This window comes from Podarcis cretensis (genome assembly GCF_951804945.1).
Source record: "Podarcis cretensis genome assembly, chromosome: 10".
Classification (NCBI taxonomy): domain Eukaryota; kingdom Metazoa; phylum Chordata; class Lepidosauria; order Squamata; family Lacertidae; genus Podarcis; species Podarcis cretensis.
Genome location: NC_137179.1, coordinates 40038149 through 40060717, shown reverse-complemented (window position 1 = coordinate 40060717; position 22569 = coordinate 40038149). Strand labels below are relative to the sequence as shown.

The 22569-nt window shown below is 44.5% G+C and overlaps 1 protein-coding gene across 2 annotated transcripts in view; it reads left to right on the top strand.

Moving 5' to 3' along the window:
• The first annotated feature begins 4059 nt into the window (after nt 1–4059).
• Nucleotides 4060–22569, top strand: part of ALX1 (ALX homeobox 1) — a 31161-nt gene continuing 12651 nt past the window's right edge. The window contains exons 1-3 of one of the 2 annotated variants that reach the window (XM_079991856.1): nt 4060–4350; nt 10585–10889; nt 21118–21246. In XM_079991856.1, the coding sequence (XP_079847982.1) occupies nt 4128–4350; nt 10585–10889; nt 21118–21246 (657 nt within the window). In that variant the 5' untranslated portion in view covers nt 4060–4127. The remainder of the gene's footprint in view (nt 4351–10584; nt 10890–21117; nt 21247–22569) is intronic. The other variant, XM_079991855.1, reaches the window with a different exon arrangement.

The following is a 22569-nucleotide window of genomic DNA, read 5'->3' as shown; positions in this document are numbered from 1 at the left end:
GGCGCGGGCAGGGGTATCCTTAGGAGGCCCGGTTTGAACCACGTCCTCTAGCTCGTCCCGGCGGTCCCGGGGAGCCTATCTTGTGTGGTGGCGCTGAAAGCTGCGGCTGAAGGCCGATTCTCTCTCTCTCTCTCTCTCCACCGCCCCCCGCCCTGCGCAATCCCCTTTCCTTCCTCCCCTGCAGTTTTTGCTAGCTGACTGCCTTGGCTTGTATTGGGAGAAGGGGCGCGCCGCGACTGCAGCAGACCCGCACGTGGCTTTCATTTAGGAGACACCGAGCAAGCCAGCAACTCGCCGCGCCGAGCGCGCTTTCTCTCGGATACCTTCTCCTAGCTCCCTGGCAAGGCGAGGCCGAGGGGCCCCAAGGATGGCCGAAGGGCCGGGGATCTTCAAGCCGGGCCCACCACTAAATTAGATGGAGTTAGGATGATAAGTAGATCGAGGAAAATATAAACCATTTGGAGAATGATTAGATTATGCTTAAAAGAATGGGATTTAGGAATATAAATAAGATGATAATTTGCTGGTTAAAATTTAAGAAGATGCAAGTGGGAGCGGGAGATGTGAGGGAGTCCAAAGAGGTTTTGAAAATATGTCATGATATATGCTATATTGTTGATTATTTTTGCATTTGTATTCAAAAATTCTTAATAAATATTTATAAAAAAAAAAAGAGAGAAAGAGGAGGAGGAGTTCAGCAAAGGCCGATTGGAGCTCCTGACTCGGCGTAAGATAAACGCCTCCAAAACAAAATAAAAAAACCCACCCACACCATTATTTTGTGTGCCGTGTGTGGCTTTCTTGCTGCAGTCCCAACTGCTAGATCTCTTTCATATCTGATTCTTTTTTTTTCTTCCTTTCTCGATCAGGACTTTTCACAGTGGAAGAAGGCATTCTTCAACCTCACCTCTCCTAAACATGCCGACTTGGAATGAAGCCCGGCCCCCCCCTTCCCCGGTTGCAATTATTTCGCTCCTGCACACGGAAGCAGCTAGCTTCTGGTCGTAAGCCGGACTAGGTGTGTAGAAAGGGTTGGGCTTTGGGAAGTCAAGCGTTGCCAGCAGCTGGGATACAGATATCGATCTGCACACCATTCAAAGTGGTGGAGTAAAATGGTGTGTGTGTTTGCGTGCGCGCTCACACACACACACCACCACCCAATGAAAACCTCCGTTGGAGAATATACAGTACGGACACTAGCAGGAGCCAACCGGCTAATGCTCAGGGCGCCTCGCATCTTGAGCCAATGGCAACGTTACCATGTGCTGGAATAGACCTCGAAATCCTGTAAGAATCTCCGGAAAATGGCAGTTGTTTATAGTTTCATAAAAGACTGAAGAAATTATTATTATTATTATTATTATTATTATTATTATTATTATTATTACTGAACACAACGCACGCAAACCTGTTCTACAATCCACCTCCTGCGCGAAATCCACTGCAGTGATGGATGCGAAAGGGGGCTATGAAGGAAAAATTATTTATAGGCTGATTGTGGCCATTTCTGCTGGTGGATCTTAATGATCCCCTAACGTGGGTCTCATTTTTTTATATTGGTTTATATTGGTCATTTCATTAGAATGGTGTAACAAAAGCAAAGCAAAACACAAGCAAACCAGCCCTGAGGACTTTACAATATTGATCCCCCCCCCAATTTTAAGTGCATTGCCTTGGATTTCTATTCTCAGTCTACTCCGAGTAAAAATCTTAGCTAAATATTATTATTATTATTATTATTATTATTATTATTATTATTATTAATACCCCGCCCATCTGGCTGAGAATCGCCTTTAGAATTAATGAAAATTCAAAGGGTCTTTTGTGAGTAAAACTTAGTTGAATACAAATGATGGTGATGGTTATATAAAGAAGAAGAAAGGTGTTAGATGAAGGCTAGGTTTTGAAACGACGAGCAAAATGATTGGCGATTTGTGCCTCAGGCAGGCCAGCCCCCCCCCCCCCAAGCAAAATCCTGATCGCCCGTGTATCGCTTCTGACGTCCACACAACAGCTGTTCCCAAAAGCCTCTCCTATACATCTCGACTTCGTCGCAAAGTGCGAGGAAGCTTGTGATGGACGTAATCAGTAGTACCGACCCGCAGGCGCTTCTGATACCCGCTTAAAACGAAGCAAACAAAATACAGTACTCCAGCGACTTCCAATGAGGAAAGCAGCCTCGGTTATTTATTTAACCCCAGTCCCTATGAAAGAGGGCGAGGGAGAAAGGCAGAGACATAGGGAGAGATCTTGGCAGGTCAAACCCATCGATTCTGCGCTGCAAGAAACGTTCCAGATAGGAGTCCAGGCTGCTAAGAAAGCCCGCAGGGAGACGAAGCGTCACACGATTCCGACGATCATTTGACACGCAAAAGATCGCTGCTGGCAGATTAATTATTGGGGGGGGGCGGGTTGGGTAGGGAATGAATGGAGAAAAGGGAAGGGGGCAGCATTGGAATGTCAGCCCCCTCCTAGCAGACACTTCTGAAAAGAAAGAACAAGGGTTAATATTGGACAAGGTTGTTTTATAGATGAACGATTGTCAGAATTATGTGCATTTCCTAGCAATAAATAATAAAACACTTTGGAGGCGTTTTGTGTGTGTGATGGGGGGGGGATGAGCTTTCCTACTTGCCCATATCTTAATTCAATTGGTTAACCTTTAAGGTACCACAGGACTCTTCAATGTCTTGGCTGCAACGCAATAAAACAGCTAATAAGAATTAATAGTAATTTAAAAATCGGTATATAAAGTGGTTAACAATTTGTGGCTCCCTTATCTGCAGTTCCTGCTGAAAACCCTGATGCACACGCATACTTGAAATATATCATATCTCAACTTGAAACACACATGTGAGCCGATTTAAAAATATATATTTAATATAAGAAAAACGCCTCCGCCTTTTGGTTGACGGAGCCCTGCTATATTATTAATAAAGAACAGTATTTAAACTTTGGGGGTGCTCCTTCCCCTCCTCCTCAAACTATCCGGATTAAACTGTTGCTTTCTATTGCTTACTTTGAAATATTCCCTTTGAAGCCAACGGGGCTCCTCTGGAGTCAGTGACTTGAGAACGCGTAGTAGCCCACTGCAGTCCTCAACGTGTTTCCTCCCGAGGAAGCAAACGCCAAGGATTCTTCTCCTGCAGGCTTACACATCTGCTTCCAGCTGTAGGCCGGGTCCTAAAAACGTTTCCTCGGAAGTAGAGAATATATTGCAGCCTTGTATGGAAATCAGACCTGTTGAGGGGATCGATGCCCCACAAGCAAACGCCTATCGGACCCGGAGTTGCAATTGCGGATGTAATGAGACCAAGGGCGACTTACTTCCGAGTTAAAGGCGCTTCGCTCCGACTTCCCGACTTTATTTCTCCGCATCCTTGAAACCCGGGCTTTCCAGACGCTGTTGGCAATTATTACCCTTCTTCACCTTTCTCGCACCCAGCCAGGACCCCTTTCGGTTCTCTTGGCGATTCCCACACAGGTCCCCAGCCCCGAAGTGTAACTTCCCGGAGCTGGCGCTGCAGTTTGGCACCGCGTCGCGGGACACCCCCCCCTTTTCTTCCTCTTTTCGTTTACCGCGAAGTCCAGGGACCGCGGCGGGACACCCTCCCATCCCGCCTCCTCCGCAACGCTCCTCTGCCTTCCCTGCGCTCCAGATCGCCGGCCCGTTTCCTGCTGCCCGTTCTTACGGGCCGAAAGCAGACCAGAGTCCCTCCGGATCGCGGCGACGTCGCGGGCGAGGGAGGGGGAGAAGGCAGGAAGAAGGCAGGGGGTGGGGGAAGACGCCTCTCGACTTGCAGAAGTCAGGGCGAAATGTGAGTTGGCTGCGGTTGGCCAGGGGCTCTTCTCCGACCCCCTCCCTCCATCATTCGCTTGTCTACCCATCCCCTGTGGGCCGCCGAGGTTGCGGCGGGGAGTGGAGAGCGAGGGGGCCAGAGACGGGGTGGAGCCAGCGGAGGCCGCAGTTTGGAAAGGTTGCGCAAGAAGCCCCCGCTGAGCTTCAAGATATAAAAGCGCCGTCGAGGCGCCTCCGCCGCAGCACCAGCAACAACTGCAAGAGCAGCAGCAGCAACAGTAGCAGCGACGACGACTGGCCAGGCGCGACCGCGGCTCCGTTGAGGATTATGGAGTTCCTGAGCGACAAATTCGGCCTCAAGAGCCCCCCGGCGGCGGCGGGCAAAGGAGGCGACTTCTACCTGGCCTCCGGGGCCCCCCTCGAGCACGTAATGGAAGCGCTGGACGGCGGAGAGGCCTTCTACGGCAAAGGCGGAGGCAAATGCGTTGCCCAGGCCGCCTATAACCCGCACGCCAGGTTGGACAGGGCGTCCCCGGGCAGGGACGGCTCCGGTGAGTGAAGGGCTGGCCGACACCTCGACAGTCCGCCCGCACTGCGGCCCAGGATCTGGGGCGAGGGTGTGAGGTGCGGGGTGGGGAGAGGGTGTCCGAAAAGCCGTCCGAGATCCGCTGCTTGGAGCGGCTCTCCTCCGGAAAGGGGTGGCTTGGCCTTCTGTGTAAACGGGATCCGGGTCGGCGAAGCGAAGCGGGTTCTTTTGGGCGTCTGCATGCAGAATGTTTTTGGAATTTTTTTTGGGGGGGGCAGTTCTCTCCTCTCCAGCAAAGCTCCCCCCCCCACACGCACGCACAGCAGGCCGGGCAAGATTGTGGCCCAATCCACCGCAGATTTGGAGTGTTCTTCTCGGGAGAACACCCCCCTCTTTTTGATCTCAGAAGAATCTGGGGCGCAAACGCGGTTTCCTAAAAGGTGATGGCGCCTTGGAGGCACCTCGAGCGGGGACGCTTCTCCCTTTGTGGAGAGGCTTTGCCGAAGACGGTCGCCACCTTAGTTATAGAATTTAGATTAGTTTCTCCGCAATCCCAACAGCCCTGGCCAGCTAGAAACATACCGATCCGAGGACTTGGAAGCCCGCAAAAACCGGATAGCTATAACCGGTTTCCTTCGGGGAGGAGAGTGTATTTAGACGGGCCGCTCATTAAATGATGAAAACAAGATAAAAGTTGACAATGTGAAGGTGATGCTCCTCTTCTGTTGCATTCCGATTTGACTTTAACTGACGCCCGTGCCTCCATCGGAAGTTGCGGCAGACGCCAAGATCCAACGTCAATTCATCCCACCAGCAGCCGGCTGATTTGCAAAGAGGATTTTACCTTCCGACGGCCTCGGGCTTTTCTTCTTCCTCTTCTTCCCCTTTTAAAGTCCTCCTTCGAGTGTCACGCAGCTTGGAGGCGTTCAGCTGCCCTTGCTTTTCTATTATTATTATTTTTTGCCAAGGGCTTTTTACTCGTGAGCTCTGAAGCTGCGTCCCGCAGGACCTCAGATCCGCTTCCCCGCTCACCCCTGTCTTTAGGGATATGAGAAAGAAGGTAGCCCCCAAAGTCAGTATTTCAAAAAGAAAACACTCCCCCGACTCCTTTTCTTCTCCGTCTCTTCCCTGAAAGCCAAATCTGTGGAAGGATTTACAGCCGGAGTCTGGGAGCAGAAGGAGGGACCATAACGCAAAACAGAGAGAGGAACCGCGGAAGGACGCACTTTTCGGTCTTGCCCTGCTTTAGATGGGCCTTTAACTTTGCGCGTGTATGTGTATATAGAAAGAGAGAGAGAGGTTGCAAAGGCTTTGGCTACAACTGTTATTACTCCTACTACTATTAATAGTACCCCGCCCTTCTATCTGGGTTGCCCCAGACACTCTGGGCGGCTTCCAAGATATTTAAAACACAATAAAACATTACACTACAATAATGCCTTTATCTATCTAGTGTGCGAATGCGTTTACCCACGTATTATCTTGATCGTCTTTTAAATCCGTCTGTCATCTATGGGTTTTAAGCATATGTAATAATAAATGTTGGCAACACAAACATAAACGGATAAATTAATAATCTCATCATATAGACTAAATTATAACGACAGGCAAAACGGCGGCGCGCAGTTTAATTACACAACAGAAGGAAACAAGGAAGACATTTAACTGTCAGCAACAGAAAAAGTAACAGCCAAGTATCGCAGGGAGTCGCGAATAAGCCAAAATGATCCTTCGGGAGCGGCTAAAATGTCCCAAAGCAACAAGAGAGCTCTAATGAGTGTGTATGTTCATTATGAATGCTATTAGGTATATCAGAGCATTTTATATCTTTATGCTATTACTGAGGAAATTGGAAGCCGAAATGTTTAACTGCCCGACTTACACCCCCCCTCAGCCAAATATTAATATACATATTTTCCCCTGATTGGCTGCATTCGTCCAGGATCCGGAGGGTATTTGAATGCAGCACCATTTTTCTGATCTTCTCTCACACTACATTATAGCGACAATAATCTGACTCCAATGATTTTAAATTCAAATATTATATCTGCTTTTTGGAGATCAGTCGCCCGCCCTCCCCATCTTTGTCCTCTGCTACGTTCTTTACTTTAGACTTTTCTTGACTGAAAACAAAAGAAACGAATAAACAAACAAAAACTACTACGGAAGGAGCAAGTAGGGGACTGCTTTCTCCCAAAATTCCGTCGGCTCATTTTACCCTTTCGCTTACTTTTCTACTCACCGGAAGTGCTGGCTAAGTTTGCTGGAACATCTGGTCGTGTCTGTAGAAACCCTCTAGTCTGCCAGAGCTCCAGAAAAACGTGAGTTCACAAACCAAAATGCCAATCCAAACCGTCTTCAAAAGCACACAAATTTTCAGATCGTTCTTGGTCAGTTTCCTCCTCTTCCTCACCGTCTGAAATGATGATAACAGTACTACAAAATATGCAAGCCATTACATTTGGTAATAGCATAGAATCTTAGAATTGGAAGGAACCGGCCAGAATCACCTAATCCAACCCCCTTCAGTGCAGAAATATTTTGTCCAACTTGGGGGTCGAAACCACGACCCTGATATTAAGAGTCTCATGCTCCACCGGTTGACCTATACCACTTGGTGTTAAAACCAAGGGACACGTCGAGTAAAATGAAAAATCTCGTGTCTACTCGGAAGTAAATCTCGTGGACTTCAATGGGGCTTACTCGTCGGTAAGTGTGACCGTTTAGTTGCTGCCGCGGGTCATGTCAGTGGCAATTATACTTCCGCCCCTTATTTATAGATGCCATTTATACTTCCGGCTCTTGATGAATTCACTTGCCTATGGGCATCTTCTGTATGCTTTCTTACACCTTCCTGACCCTCGAGGCAATCGTGACTTGCAAATAAACCCCCACAGATTTCCATTAGCATTGGTTGGAATGGGGCTCGTTAAATGTTCCATGGGGCGGGGGGGGGGGGGAGAAGACTGTGCTGCGCGTGGTACATTATGTAGCAAAATCTATAAAAACTGTCGCAAAAGGCACAACAACAAAAACCTGCTTTCAAACACCCAGTTTTTCATCTCGGAATGCAGCGCGACGTTCTCTTCCTTCTTAACCTGCTCGCTGCCGTGTGTGCTTTCAAGCCGACAAACCAATGCGATGTGAAATGTTTATTGCAACCTCGTTGAGTTTAACGAGGTTGGAGATCTTTCCCATTATATATAGCGTAAGTTAAAGCAAGGCGATTAAAAAAGGAAATAAAGCCAAACGATAAAAGAAGCCTGTCTGAAACTTTTTTTAAAGTCTTGTAAAGTGGGATGGATTATCTTGCCAGCAAATGTTCCCGGGCCAAAGATTTCACAGCATAATTTTGATTCTGTTTGCTTTAACGTTAGACTCAACATTTGCCTGCCCTTTGCCGTGACTGTGAAATCTGAAAACGATCAGCTCTGTTTATAGTTCAATATTTGGAACAGTAATGAAGAATATAAAAATGAGGGAAGCGTAAGGAAATTTTTGTAATTCCATGCGTCAATCTGTCTAAAAATGTCTAAATAGTAACAAACGACACATTTATTATCCTGCTGCAAGAGGTCTGTAAATACAATTCTTATTCTGAATTATTGGAATGCTGCTTTGAACATTTTGGAATAGTAAACCTAAAATAAAAAAGAGAATCAATACAGTAGGAAGCACAAGCACAGCACAAACCTATGTGGCAGAATATTCTTCTAGGTAAGTTTTTAGTTCACAGCCTTAAGAATCAGGTTTTTTGAAATCAAAATGCAATATTTTCCTTGGTGCTTATAATAATGGAATCTGTTTTTTTAAAAAAATAAAATAAAAATACTCCCATTTTAATATTGTTTGACAGCAAGTTCACACAACTTCCAAAGGCAATTATTTTAAGTGTGTAGGACAAAAATGGGAGAAAAGACCTACTAGATCCTTAGGTATAGAAAAAGTGAAATAATCCCTGGGGAATCTAACATTGCATGTTTGTGATAGGTTTGCCATAATTTGTATAGGTTTGGTTCTTATTTCAATTTGGGTCAATGCTGGACGACAGTACTGGAGCATTTAACAGAAAGTAATACTAGTGGTAGGGTGTAAATCGTGGCCCGTTAGCTTCCTTAAATTGGGTACCTTAACTCTATATTTTTAAGAACTTATTGCTGAGAAGACTTGACCTACTGTGAACTCCTGTTCTGTTTTATAGCCCCAAACTACATTTACTCAGAAGTAGAGCCCTATTAAAGTCAATAGGAAATATGTTTGCAGCCTTACTTGGGTGCTAGCTTCACTGATTTCAAAGGTGCTTACAGTTACAGATAGGTAGCCGTGTTGGTCTGCCATAGTCAAAACAAAATAAAAAAATTCCTTCCAGTAGCACCTTAAAGACCAACAAAGTTAGTTCTTGGTATACCAAGAACTAACTTAGTTGGTCTTTAAGGTGCTACTGGAAGGAATTTTTTTATTTTGTTTTGAAGGTGCTTACTTCTAAGTAAGTGGGCTGTTATGGGTTGCAGTCTGTGTCTGGTTAAAATTACAGAAAATGAACAGGAGGGTGTAAAGAAATTACAGGGAGTGGCAGAGAGCGTTAAAACAATCTTGAAAGGGCAGCTTGGGTGCCATCCTTTGTAATGTTTTACTGCCCCCAAGGACTGGAATTTCTCTACTCCCCACCTGTCAAAAGAAGGGGGGGGGAGTTGGAGATCATTCAAATCTTGTAGCAGGCTGCATCAGTTATCTCAGAAATATTTAGCAAAAAAGGCTGGGAATTAGTTCAGAAGCTAAAGGGGGAAAATACTTTAATCCTTATCTTGGGCAGCAAGTGTTTTTTCAAAGATAAATGGTTCTTGTAGGACGAGTGCAAAAATATAGGAAATAATCTCTTTGACTGAGTTATGATTTTGAAGAGAACCCCCACCACTTTGTAAAAATACTCCTTAATTAAAAGCAAAGCCGCTATATAAAACCAAGAGCATTAAAAAAAACAAAAGTGGGGCGTTTTTATTTCTTTTCACTCCCTTCATTATTCTTGATTTGCAAGTGCGCTTCTTTTCCACATACATTTCTTACACACTTCCCTCCCTTAACAATTTAAAGCTACTATAATGGCTTAAAAAATGAAATAGTTTGGAAATTCATCCAAACAAAGCACTTTATAGAAAGTTTTCATATTCTCTTGGGTCTCTGCATATTTAATCAGATGGAATTCTCTTACTCCCAGGTAAGCATGCAAAGGGCTATTGCTTAAGTACTTGAGGGTGAAAGCTGAAATAGGTTTGGAAGGGACAGAAATGAACCTAAACACACTTCTAAGAACAGATGCATAGGACTGCAATGTGCCTTTGCAAGTCTATTTTGATCTGATGTTTAATACTACTACTAATGATGATAATAATAATAATAATAATAATAATAATAATAATAATAATGTATATGCTGCCCCAGCCACTCTGGGTGGCTTCCAACAAATTGAAACATTAAGCACAGTAAAACATCAAACATTAGAAACTTCCTTATACAGGGCTGCCTTCAGATGTTTTCTAAACGTTAGATAGTGGTTTATTTCCTTGACTTCTGATGGGAGGGCATTCCACAGTGCAGGCACGCCTACTGAGAAGGCCCTCTGCCTGGTTCCCTATAACTTCGCTTCTCGCAGTGAGGGAACCGCCAGAAGGCCCTCGGAGCTGGATGTCAGTGTCCAGGCTGAACCATGGGGGCGAAGACGCTCCTTCAGGTTTACAGTGTCTATTATTTGGTTTGCTTGCACTGCAAAATGCATAGTTGTGATTTGAAATATAGGCGTCTCAAAGCAAATTCTCTTTGAATCTCCATGGGACTGACTTCCAGGTAAATGTGGTAGCCGGCACTTTGCAAGAATGTATTCCAATAGCATGACTTAGACAGCAACCCTGTAGATCGGGGCTAGCCAATGTGGTGGACTACAGTTGCCACCATCCCTGCCCATTCCCCAATCTGGCTGGCGGTGATGGGAGTTGTAGTTCAACAAGATCTGGAGGGCACCACACTTGGTGGGCACTTTCCCTGGGAGTAAGTCACATTGAACTCCAGTAGGCATGCTAAGGTTCAAGAAAGGCATGGCTAAAGGCAGTTGTTAATATAAGCAGTCTGTGATTCTGGCATGGGCTCTTCCTCTTCAGCTGTAGCCATTTCAATAATAATTCCATCCCCACTTCCCCGCAAAATGCTTCCAAATTTAAAAACGAAAGGAACCCCAACCCAAGCTTGTTTCCCCTTTGCTGTACAGTGAACTATGGAATTACCAAAGTGGAAGGTCAGCCACTTCACACCGAGCTGGGGAGACCTCTGGACAACTGCAACAGCCTCCGCATGTCCCCCGCCAAAGGGATGCAGGAGAAAGGCGAGATGGACGAACTGGGAGATAAGTGCGACAGCAACGTTTCTAGCAGCAAGAAGAGGAGGCACCGGACCACATTTACCAGTTTGCAGCTGGAAGAGCTGGAGAAAGTGTTCCAGAAGACACACTACCCCGATGTTTATGTACGGGAGCAGCTGGCTCTGAGAACAGAACTCACCGAGGCCAGAGTTCAGGTAGGAGCTGCGGTTCCATCCAAAAACAAAGCCGCTCATTCTGGAGGCTAAAAAAGCTCATTAGGCTGAGCAAGAGCCTTGTCTGAATTATCCCTCAGACAGAGGAGGATGTTGTGTTTCGATCTGAGGCTGGGCCAGCTGACTGCACGTCTATTTTGGTAGCTTTGCTACTCAACCAGTAAGGCATGTCAGCAGTTGTAATACTGAACAGATTGTTTCAAGGGCTTCACATCATTTCAAGTCCCACACAGCTTTAGGTACCTGACTGGATGCCTCTTTCTGTAGGTGCCTAGCTGGGTCTTAAGATCTTCCAAAGTGGCTTTTATCCTCTGAGTATGGTCTCCTTTTGAGGCACGAAATAGACAGAGAGGGGTCTTCTCAGTGGTGGCTCCCCATTTCTGTGGAATGCTCTCCACAAAGAGGCTAACCTTGCAGCAATATTAATGTCATTGTGGTATGAGATGAAGGTTTTCATATTCTCCTAGGCCTATTTAAAACAACAAGTAGTTTTTTTTTAAATCTAATATCAGCAATCTTACAGAATATTATATGTCAGTTCCTCTTCTGGTATTGGGGAAAGAGGGTTAGCAGTTCAGTGCATTGCCATCTGTTGAGTAATAGCCATTGTTTATTAAGTAATATTTGTAACTGTTACTTCGGCTTGTTTTTAATATTTTGTTGTGTGTCACCTAGAGGCCGAGGTATTAGGTGACAAATAAATTTGATAAGTCATAGCCATCAGCACTAGCAGCTGTTGTTTCAGCAACTCTCACAACAGTCCTGTAAGGTGGACCAGGGTCAACGGGCTGAGACTAAAGCACAACGGCTTGCTTAGTTAGGGACATCTACCAAATTTGTGGGTTTTGAACTGAGCCAGACTAGCCATATTTCACATATTCAGGTCTTTATTTTTGCATGATGCCAAAAGTGCCTTTGTGCCTTTGCTGCACTGTTTGCATTCTGAATGTGGGTGATGTTAATGAGGGAAAGAGAGCGGAAGAGAGGAACACATAGTTCATGCAATACATTAACATTATGGGCTCTGGAAATGCAAAAGCCAGTGTAAGCAATCACACATGACAAGGATTTGCATCTGCAGAATGGTTATACAGTGTTGCACAAGAACTATCCACAGTCTCTAAAATGTTATAATTGCAGTTTCTATGTCTCCGAACCATTCTGGACAGTGAGCTGACACTGCTGTGTGGCATTAGCAGTATTTTACTGCTAATTTACTTCTTCTTTGGCGATCACTCGTAGCTGAGTAAGATTGTCTTCCATAAACACGGTTTTAACAATGAGTCCATAAGTGACTGTGGAGGCCAATTCTGGATCCACACGTCCTTCCAAAGTGGGGACTTTGGTTTCTGGGTGGGAGTTGAGCATGGTGAGGGTTTGCCAAGCTTAGCACATTTCTCCCTTTCATAATATCAGTATCAATGAGGTGTTTTAAAAAGGATGGAATCTTGTATCCTATGGTCTATTGCATTAACCTGACAGGCTTCTATGCTTTGTTGTTAATCCCCCATGCTTAATGAACAATGCCATGCTAATTGTTGGCTTAAATATCCTTGTACATCTTTGAATGGGAACATTGGTGACTAATTAGGGCTGTTTAACATATTACCCCCACCCCCCTCATTTTAAGCTCCACACATCTAAGCTATTTAAATGGTACACTTAAAAATGCAAATTATGAGCCATGTACATGCAACCATCCACACAGCTAGGACTGGCAGCCTGTGACCTGTGAAGCATATATGGTACTCAGTGGCCAAACCATTATGTAATGTATGAAAAGGCTTCACATTAGTTATAGCTATGCTCTTCAGTGTACGTTCTCGGAAGCAAATCCCACAGAAGTCAGCGGAGGCATGTTCAGAAGCTTGAAAACATAATACACACTGATGCTTAAAGGAGAAATGGGTGTGCAGTTTAGCATGGCTACATCACTGGGGTCATAAACATAAAACAGTTCAAAGTAGAAGTTTTTTTAAAAAATACATGCCGTCCAATAAACTCTTGCACCTACTGTGGGTGTATTGGTGGAGACAAGATGGGAGAACATTCTTTGAATCAAAGAATGAGATGAAGTCAATAAAGAAACTGAAAATTCAGAGACCAAAATTTGTTCTGCAGTACATTACATTGATTCCAGTGGAACTTACTAAACATGCATGCTTTGGCTAACTTTTGTAACTTAAAAATAAAAGTATTGGTTTCCTACCTCCACCCCCCAAAAAAGATTAATCCATGGAAGTTTTTAGAAATAACTGCTGTCCATTTAAAGCAGTCTTCCTTGAACTGGCATCTTCTATATGTTTTGGATTCCAACCCTCAAATATCATTTCTAAAAAGTTGGAGTCCATAGCATCTAGCAGACACTGGGTTGGGGAAGGTCATTTTAAAAGCATTTGCATCTAGAAAAACATCCCAAATACCGTAGCTAAGACCACAAAGAGTCTTGTGGCACATTTAAGACTAACAGATTTATTATGGCATAAGCTTTCATGGACTATAGGTCATGTCACTTCATCCGATGTATGGAGTGTTATCCTGAGTTGCAGGTATGTATAAATACCATGGGGTTTTGTATGTGGGGGTGTTAGCCATGAGGTCAGAGGGAAATTGAATGCAGAGAAGTACAGACAGTGATAAATACCTAATTAGCAATAGTAATTCACAAAACAATTGTTGATGACACAGAGATCCTGGCATTGGTCAGCCAATTAACATGCATAATGTGCTAAAATCCTTTGTCTCAGTCCAGTCCTCAATCCCGAGGACTGTGGGTGTAAAAGATGCGTGCAAAAACATGAAGGACGGAAATCTGGATTATGTCTTTTTACTGTTGCATATGTATGTACGTGGGTCTTTCTTTTCATTTTTTGATGGGGGAAGCACCACCCTTCCTCTAGGCTTTGGCTGTCTGGATCACTGCCTAGTACCTATTGGCCTGGGTCCAAAGAACTGCTTAGACTCAGGAAAGGGATTTGCTTGTTTCCCAGTGGAATTTTTGGCTTTTCTGTCAAATAGCTGACTCCCCCATGGCCATATCGCAAGCCACTCTTTAAACTTCTCTTAGTTTGCCATGTGCCAGGGGAGAATATAGCAAGTTTGAGGCTGCAGTCCTAGACCAACATACCTGGGAAGAAGCCCCTTTGAATTCATGGGCAAGGGCTGTAGTTCAGAGATGGAGCATCTGCCTTTGACCTAGAAGGTCCCAGTTTCAATCCCTGCTGTCTCCAGGAAGGGCGAGGAAAAGCTCTTGCTTGAAATCTTGTTGAGCAGCTGCCAGTCAGAGCAAGCAGTGCTGAGCCAGATGGACAAATGGTCTCTGACTTGGCATAAGGCAACTCCCAATGTTCCATATCATGTTCCTTTCAGGCATGGTGAGCTCTCACATTGCTGTTAACAGGGGCAAGGAGTGGGGGTTGTGCTGAGCAGTCTCACCCGCAACATCGTGCTGTTCAGCCTGCCCTTCCTCTGATGTCTACACTAACAGCACCAACATCTGTAGAGAGGGTGCCATGGAACCGGAATGCTTCCAGATTCCATTGAAAGCTTTGGGTGCACAGCTATGCACAAAACTCTCTTCACTGCAGACCTTTGTAAAGTAAGTGCCACCCAGTGGTGTAGCATGGGTTGCCAGCACCCAGAACAAGTATTGTGTCTTCTAAGGCAAGTATTGCACCTGCTCAGGCTGGGGCAGCACCCATGCCACGAGTCTTGCCAGCCATCCTCTCTCAGCTCCTGCCTGGCATGCTGCTCAGGTTTGATGAGCAGGTGGGATGGCAAGCACCTCTTGTCAGGGCAGCAGCTGCAGAGGCACACCCCTAAAACTTTTTGCACCCGTGTTTCGCAATGTGGAGGCAACCAATGTCTAAAGGGAGCTTCCAAGTTGACATGGGTAGGATTGCACTGCAAAGCTTTCACAACCAGCCTCTCCATTCTTTGGATCCTGCCCACTGAGCCGAATCACGTCCCATTGAACACCACAAGATAAAAATGGGAAAACAGTTTGCACATGCAAAAAATGCTGCAGATCGTGATAATTTGCAAACCAAATGAACCGTCAAATTCAGTGAAATATTTTTTCATTAGGAGGTAATAGATTTTTACAGTCTCCTCAATGGATGCCTGCCTTTAGGAAGTTTTGTACAGTGCTAAATCGGGAGAACAGCTACAGAAGCTGGATTTTTTTTTTTTTTTAAAAAAATCTGAACAGAGTAACTGACAATGTGAGGTTTACTCTTCAGACTGAATACAATTTTGTGATTTGAAAAGGCCTTGCTAAGAAATAATGGAGACAGATATTGAAGCATGAGGAACTGAACAAAGGTGTCTGTTTCTGAACTTTCCAGGGCACTGGCACTTATAAAAAGTCAGTTTGACAAGATATGCTCCTTCACTAGCAGATCTGCACCCAACAAAACAAACAAACAAAAGATATGGCTATTCTTAGAATTCTAAAATGACATCCCTCCAATTGCATTCCTTCCCCTTAAATCCAGAATGTTCAGCAACTCTTTAGAGTCTGGATTCTCTTTGAAAGTCTTGGTGCCAAAAAATAAACAAATTGGAGGTTATTTTTAAGTCTGTTTCTGAGAGTAAGTTCACAGAATCCAGATATCATGCTTTCAGATTACCCACCCCCTTCATTTGTACCTTGATGTTGACATAACTGCAATTTCTGCCCATGCTCAACATCATTTTACACTCTTTGAGTAGAGTCAAGAGATCTGGCCGTAAGTGGGATGGAGCTTGGCTCAGTTTTATCTTCTGGGTTGCAATAAGTTTGGGCTCTCTCATGCCACATTGTTGTCCAAGATGGGTAAAGGTGCCAGAATCAGATCTGTCTAGTTTTGTGTGGAGCACGATAAAGAGAGCGTGGATTTACAGTCTGTATATATTATGTGCTCTCCTTGGAACAAAATTGCTGGTTTCAGTTTCCCCCCTTGAGAATGTTTATTTTATGCTTTGTGTACACAGAGATTTCCGTGCTTATTGAACTAAATGCCCTGGATTTTTGCATTTCTGATCAGCCTACTGAAAAAGGCCAATGCAAGAAACTGGGGATCTTTCTTCCTCCGAGTCTTCCATCACAATATTAAGCAATTTTCAAAGGCCTGACATCATTAGAGACCCGCATCTGGCTAGGCAGGGATAACAAGCAGCAGATTGTTGCCTTGTTTTGTATAGGCAAATGGTTACTTTATCTTTGCCAAGAGCTGGCTTTGAGTAAATCGATGTAAACAGAAACATTTTGGGGGAGTGTCAGCATTAAAAAATGTGGGTTTCTTCCCCGTCAGTTCCTTTAAATTCAAGCAAATTGTTTTATTTAGTTTAGCCAAATGACTGGCTGGATATGCTCCGTACGTCTCCCTTCCGCGGCATTTCATCAAGATCCAATTTAAGTTTCGTCCTGCATCCATGCCGAGAGAGTCAGCCTGAACCTAATTTATCGGAGTTGTTCTCTTTCCTGCCGCATGTCAGTGGATTAATTGGCACCCAGCTTAAGGAGATTGTCAAGGACTTTTTCAATGAAAGGGCCTCATTACTAAATTCCCATAATATGTTCTCTCTGCCTCCTGCGGAGACAGCAAGGGGGGAGGGAATGGTTTCTTGTAGCCTTCGGCACAATAGATAATACAAATTTGCCCACAAGAGGTGCAATCCTGCAATTGGTTAAGGACTGGAATAGCCCCATTGACTTCAGTGGAATTTCTGCACGAATTGCTAAGGGCAGGATTGCACCGGCAGCCTAGGTTCATAAAAAGAAAAGAAATGCTTAACAGGTTTAAGCCGGGGTTGTGCTTTGATTGTTTTTTGGGGGGGCATTTTTCAAAACTGACGCATTAAATTTGCAACGGGTCTATGGAAATTAAAAGGCCGTCCCTGCTGCTTTGGGCAATATTAGGAAGGGGCGGGTACATGTGTGTTTGGGTATCCTGAAGGGCTAAAAGCAATAAATAACCTCCACAAATGATTAACACTCAAATCAGTTTCAGAAACATTTCTGTTTAAAGTTCCTGCTCCGATATTAGATTTGAAATGCATTAAAGGCTTTAGTTCTTTCCTCTTTTGCTGATCTTTAAACATGAGCCAGGGGGAACAGCACTATTTTTGAGCTGAGTTTAATGCTGTGTAATTTGACCAGAAATGTTGTGGCACAGAGGAGAACAACCTCCCTGCCATTTGACACCACAATGCTATTTTGATATTTGTTTCAAGTTGTGTTTCGTTGTTGTTGAAAGAAACAGGATCCATTTATTTATTCAGGGGCTTTGAAATAGGGTGAGTGAGAGGAGGGAATAGCTTTGGCAACAAATGCTATGGTAATAACGTGTAACTCACATGAACAACCTTTTGGCAATGATTTATATAAATACATGACTAGTGATACGATTTAAAGTTTCAAACACATTTGTCTGGGTGCAGGAGCTGTGTGTGTGTGTGTGTGTGTGTGTGTGTGTCTGTCTGGAGCTCCTCTGATCACAAATGCTTCCTCTTTCACTTCAACAGAATGTAAGTATTCTTTGATATGTGTGGAGCTTCCTCTCTCCAGAAGTGAACAAGGGCAAAGCACAAGTACAGGAGCTCCACATCATTACTGTGGACTATTGTAACATATTAGGCATGGTGCTGCCTTTGGCGATAGTTTGGAAACTTGTCATTCCTTTTAAGAAAGCACTCCACTCTTCTGTTTTTCATTTTCAATGGTCACTGTGCTCAGCATGCTTAGTCCTCCCTTCTAGGTTGCCCCCACTCAATCTTTTTTAAAGACTCAGGGCACTGCAAAGTGCCTTGCTGATGAGACTCTAGAGTTCCACCACCTTAATTCCCCATACACGTATTTAGCATATGCAGATATTATGCCATGGACCTGTGCCCCCAGGTTCTTTAAGTACCTAGGGACTTTCCTGATCCTGGTGGCACTTACTAGCTGAGTTCACTATTTGATGGAGTGAAAGCATCCTTTGTATGCATCAGAGGTGGGGAACCTGTGGCCCATTGCTGAACTCCAACACCCATGATCCTTGACTGTTGTCCATGCTGGCTGGAGCTGGAATCTAACAACATCTGGGTTCCTAATCCAACAACATTGTTGTTGTTGTTTAGTCGTTTAGTCGTGTCCGACTCTTCGTGACCCCATGGACCAGAGCACCCCAGGCACTCCTGTCTTCCACTGCCTCCCGCAGTTTGGTCAAACTACAGGTTCCTAATTCCTTTCCTACTTTATGCAATTGTCATTGGCTGCAACTATGTTTCCATTCTCAGTTTTTAAAAAGTGTAAAGCCCTAAATAGCTTAAGAACCACGTCTTCTTTCACCTGGTCTGAATGCTGAAGACTGAAGGCTGTTCTCCTACCTTTGGAGATATGAGGGGCAGGAGCTTTCCCATCATTTACCATTATGGTAGCAAAATTAAGGTTGTGTCTAATTTTTTTAAAGTGACCCACCTGGCTCCATCTTTGATTGTCTTTGGTGGACTATGAAATAATGTTTATTCCAGTTTGCTACCCCCCCCAATGTGTTATATGTGAAATGACATCATGCTGAGGGGTATATTCACATTTTGTAAATGTTACTGCTATGATGATATTTTAATCTGTAACTTTATCCATTTTGCGTACCATTTCAAGCATTTTTCTTTTTAAAAAATGGATAACAATACCTGAAAAACAATAAATATAAAAAAATATGTAAGTCACAGACCTAGACTAGAGAGATCACTATAAAGTATGCTTGGCCCTTAGATAACTTGCTCTACATTTTTTAAAATTAGCTCATCCCCTTCCACCAATAACATTGTTTAGGAAGCCATTCAGTCAACTCTCCTGAAGGGATTTTGGAAGTAACCAAGGGATGCCCTTTTTAAAGTGTGGCGGTGATAGGTTAACCTGATCCATCATGAACATATGGGATGGCTGGAACTCAGAACAGGGTGACTCAGAATATGAAATCTGAACGAAGCCAGGAGACAGTGGGCTGCCATCTCAGCATCTGCCAGAGCATTCAGATAACTGAGTCCTACACAAGACAGTAATCTGCTGCTGCTTTTACTAAATCAGTCACAGTCTCAGAGTTCTCCTCTAGCCAAACACCACAAGACAATAAAAATAAGAAGCTTGTTACATTAGGATTGAATGAGCTGTTTTATTCAGAGTTAGACGATTCATCCAGCTAATCATAGGAGCCAACTCCTAGGGGTCGAGGTCCCTTTGGCCAACCCAATAAAATATTTGAGCCTCCCCCCTAAGTTGATAGGCATTGCCATTCAGATGGTGTTTGTGTGCACTGTGTCTTGTGATTGAATGTGGGGTGGGGCTTACCTTGCCCCACCACATTTTATTCAGGTTGACACCCTTGCAGTAATTGGCACCAATTAATTGATCTCTTTTGTGTCTGGTAGCAGATTCTAAGTGTTTCTCAGTGTCAATATTGTATAATTGACTTGGGCCAACTCCACCATTAGGCAGTGTGAGGCAGCCTCCTCAGGCAGCAGGAGCTAAGGGGAAGGCTGTGGAGGTTAGATGCTGGAGGACAGAGCTGTGTGTGCCATGCAGCCAAAACAGCACCTTCTTAGCCAGTTTGCTGTCCTCAGTTGTGGCAGAGGGACATGGTCACTGGTGATAAGAATATAAGAATAGCCTGCTGGATTGGGCCAATGGCCCATCTAGTCCAGGACCCTGTTATCGCAGTGTCTAGCCAAATGCCTGCGGGAAACCAGTGAGCATAACATGAGTACAAGAGCACAGTCCCCTCCCATGGTTTTCAACAACAGGCATTCAGAAGCATTGCTACCTCTAACTGTGGAGGTAGGGCATAGTCATCATGGCCTGTAGCCATTGATAGCCCTCTCCTCCATGAGTTTGTCTAATCCTGTTTTAAAGACCTCCAAATTGCTGGCCATCACTGCCTCCTGGGGGAGTGTGTCCCATAGTTTGACTATGTGCTAAGTGCAGAAATCCTTTTGTTTATCTGTCCTAAATCTTCCAATGTTCAGCTTCATTGGATGCCCACAAATTCTAGTGTTATGAGCAGAGGTTGGCTGGCCACCTGTCATGTATGATTTAGTTTAGATTCCTACATTGCAAGGGGTTGGACACGGGTGGTGCTGTGGTCTAAACCACTGAGCCTCTTGGGCTTGCCAATCAGAAGGTCGGCAGTTCAAATCCCCACAATGGGGTGAACTCCCATTATTCTCACTTGCAGAGGAAGAGGAGTGAGGGGGGAGCACACAACCCCCGGCAGCACGATCCTGGTACGGTACCATCGTGGCTGCCCCCCCGCCCGCACTGGGCACCACACCTCTGCAGGCGGCATGCCCCGCCCCCAGGACACGCGCCCCGCCCCTGCGGGTGGCGCATCATGGCCCTGGGACGCGCGCCATCCCCGCCCCCACCTGCTCTCTGCCCCCAGTGCTGGAGTATGAAGCTCCGCCATTGGTTACTCTGTCTCAGCTCCTGCCAACCTAGCAGTATGAAAGCACACCAGAGCAAGTAGATAAATACAGTCATACTTCAGGTTCCAGATGCTTCGGGTTGCGCACCGCGCCGAACCCGGAAGAACCGGAATGGGTTTCTTCTGGATTTCTGTGCTTGCTCATGTGCAGAAGTGCTAAATCGTGACCCGCTTGTGTGCAGACGCGCTGGTTGCAGGTTGTGAATGCTGCGGGTTGCGAATGTACCTCCCGCACGGATCATGTTTGCAACCCGAGTGTCCACTGTAGGTACTGCTGCGACGGGAAGGTAAACGGTGTTTCCATGTGCTCTGGCTTCCGTCACAATGTTTCATTGCACCAGGAGCAGTTTAGTCATGCGGGCCACATGACCTGGAAAGCTGTCTGTGGACAAACACCAGTGCCTTCGCCTTGAAAGCGAGATGAGTGCCGCAATCCCATAATCGCCTTCGACTGGACTTAACTGTCCAGGGGTCCTTTACCTCTTACCTTACTAGAAGACTCTCTGGGTCCCTTTTAACTCTACAATTCTAGGATTCTATGAGTGGGAAAAAACCTTTTCTCTAGCCACGTTCTCCTTTCCGTGCATATTTTAAGAAACTTATATCATGTTGCCTCTTACTCACCTTTTCTCTAAACTTAAAAAGTAAGTCTTGAAGTAAGATTCAGCTGCCAGTCCAGTTGTGGAGGGGTATGTTATCTTGCCCTTTGCCTCAGGTCATCCCTCTGAGTAGTCTAACCATTGTTGTCTTCTCTGATGTAGGTCTGGTTCCAAAACCGAAGGGCAAAGTGGAGAAAGAGGGAACGGTATGGGCAAATCCAACAAGCCAAAAGTCATTTTGCTGCCACCTATGACATATCTGTTCTACCGAGGACTGATAGCTACCCACAGGTATTTAATATAGCAAAGCTCTGGTTCTTTAACTGCAAGCTCTCTGTGTTGACACTTCTGAAATCAACTCATATTTTGGCCATCGTTGGCACCCAAGCCAGAGCCACACGGGGCACTTTGGCGTGTACCATGGGGTTCTTGCATGGAAATCTGTCACATCCACTGGGGAGAGAGAGAGTAAGCTCAAGATGTACTTTTTAGTTTGAGAGGAACTCTGATCTTCCTTCCTGATCTGAGGCCAAGAAACAGCCCTACATGCATTAAAATGAATGGGAGAACCCTGCATGTCAGGGGAGCTGAGCTCCATGTGTTCATTGGAGTTTCTCCAGCTGTAAGGAGTTTCAGTGACTAGGATGATTGCTTCCTAATTTGTAGGTATGATTTAATTATAATATATATTAAGTGTTTTAATAGAATTTCTAGATGAGTACAAATTCTTGAAAGGCAACCAGATGGTAAATGTGTTACACTTATGATCAAACCATTGTACAATTTTGCTCTTTAGATTCAGTGCATTTGTTAACTATTAGAAGAAATCTAACCTCCTGTAGTATGATAAGACAATATTTCTAGTTGGTTGTTTTTTTTTTTTTTGCAACTTATACTCTGCTTGACTAAGAATTCTATAAAAACAGTAATTGCAGCCAACCATCTGTTTTCTTTTTATTCCTTTCTATGCCGATCGTTAATTGTATAATTTTATTTTCCTTAACACACATTTTTTATTTCCCCCGCCTTCGTAAATGTCACAAGGCATTGTAATCAGAGCAGCTGAAGTGTTCACAAAGATAAACAAATAGCTGTTGGAATATTGTGGAAATGTATTCCTATTAAAAAAAAGACAGTTTGGAGGAAATTCATTAAACTCTTTCCAAAGTCACAAAGTTGGATAGCTAGTAAAATGTCAGGCACTTGCTATTTGTCTGGCATTTGAACCATTTTTCTCTTTGGCCAATTTGGCCAATTCTTCAAGGTGATTTAGGCCCTCTCACATGTCATAAAATTAACCAAAAGTTAGCTACCTCTACCTCACACTAAAACAGAATTTAACTTTGCTGTAATCGTAAAGCTAATGTTGTGGCTTTATTATTGTTTTTTAAAGTCTGAAATACATGAGATTTACTTCCAAGTAGACGTATTTAGTCTGGGAAGACCAGTGGGGAAAATGGCAGCATAATTGGTGGCAACTGGGTGGCACTTGCCAAACAGCAGGTGACTTTGTGATCTCAGTGTGAGCTTTGAAATTTGGCCTGCAATCCTATGGCCCCTTACATATGTATATCCACCTTACTTCTGAGTAGGCATGTATAGAATTGCACAGTT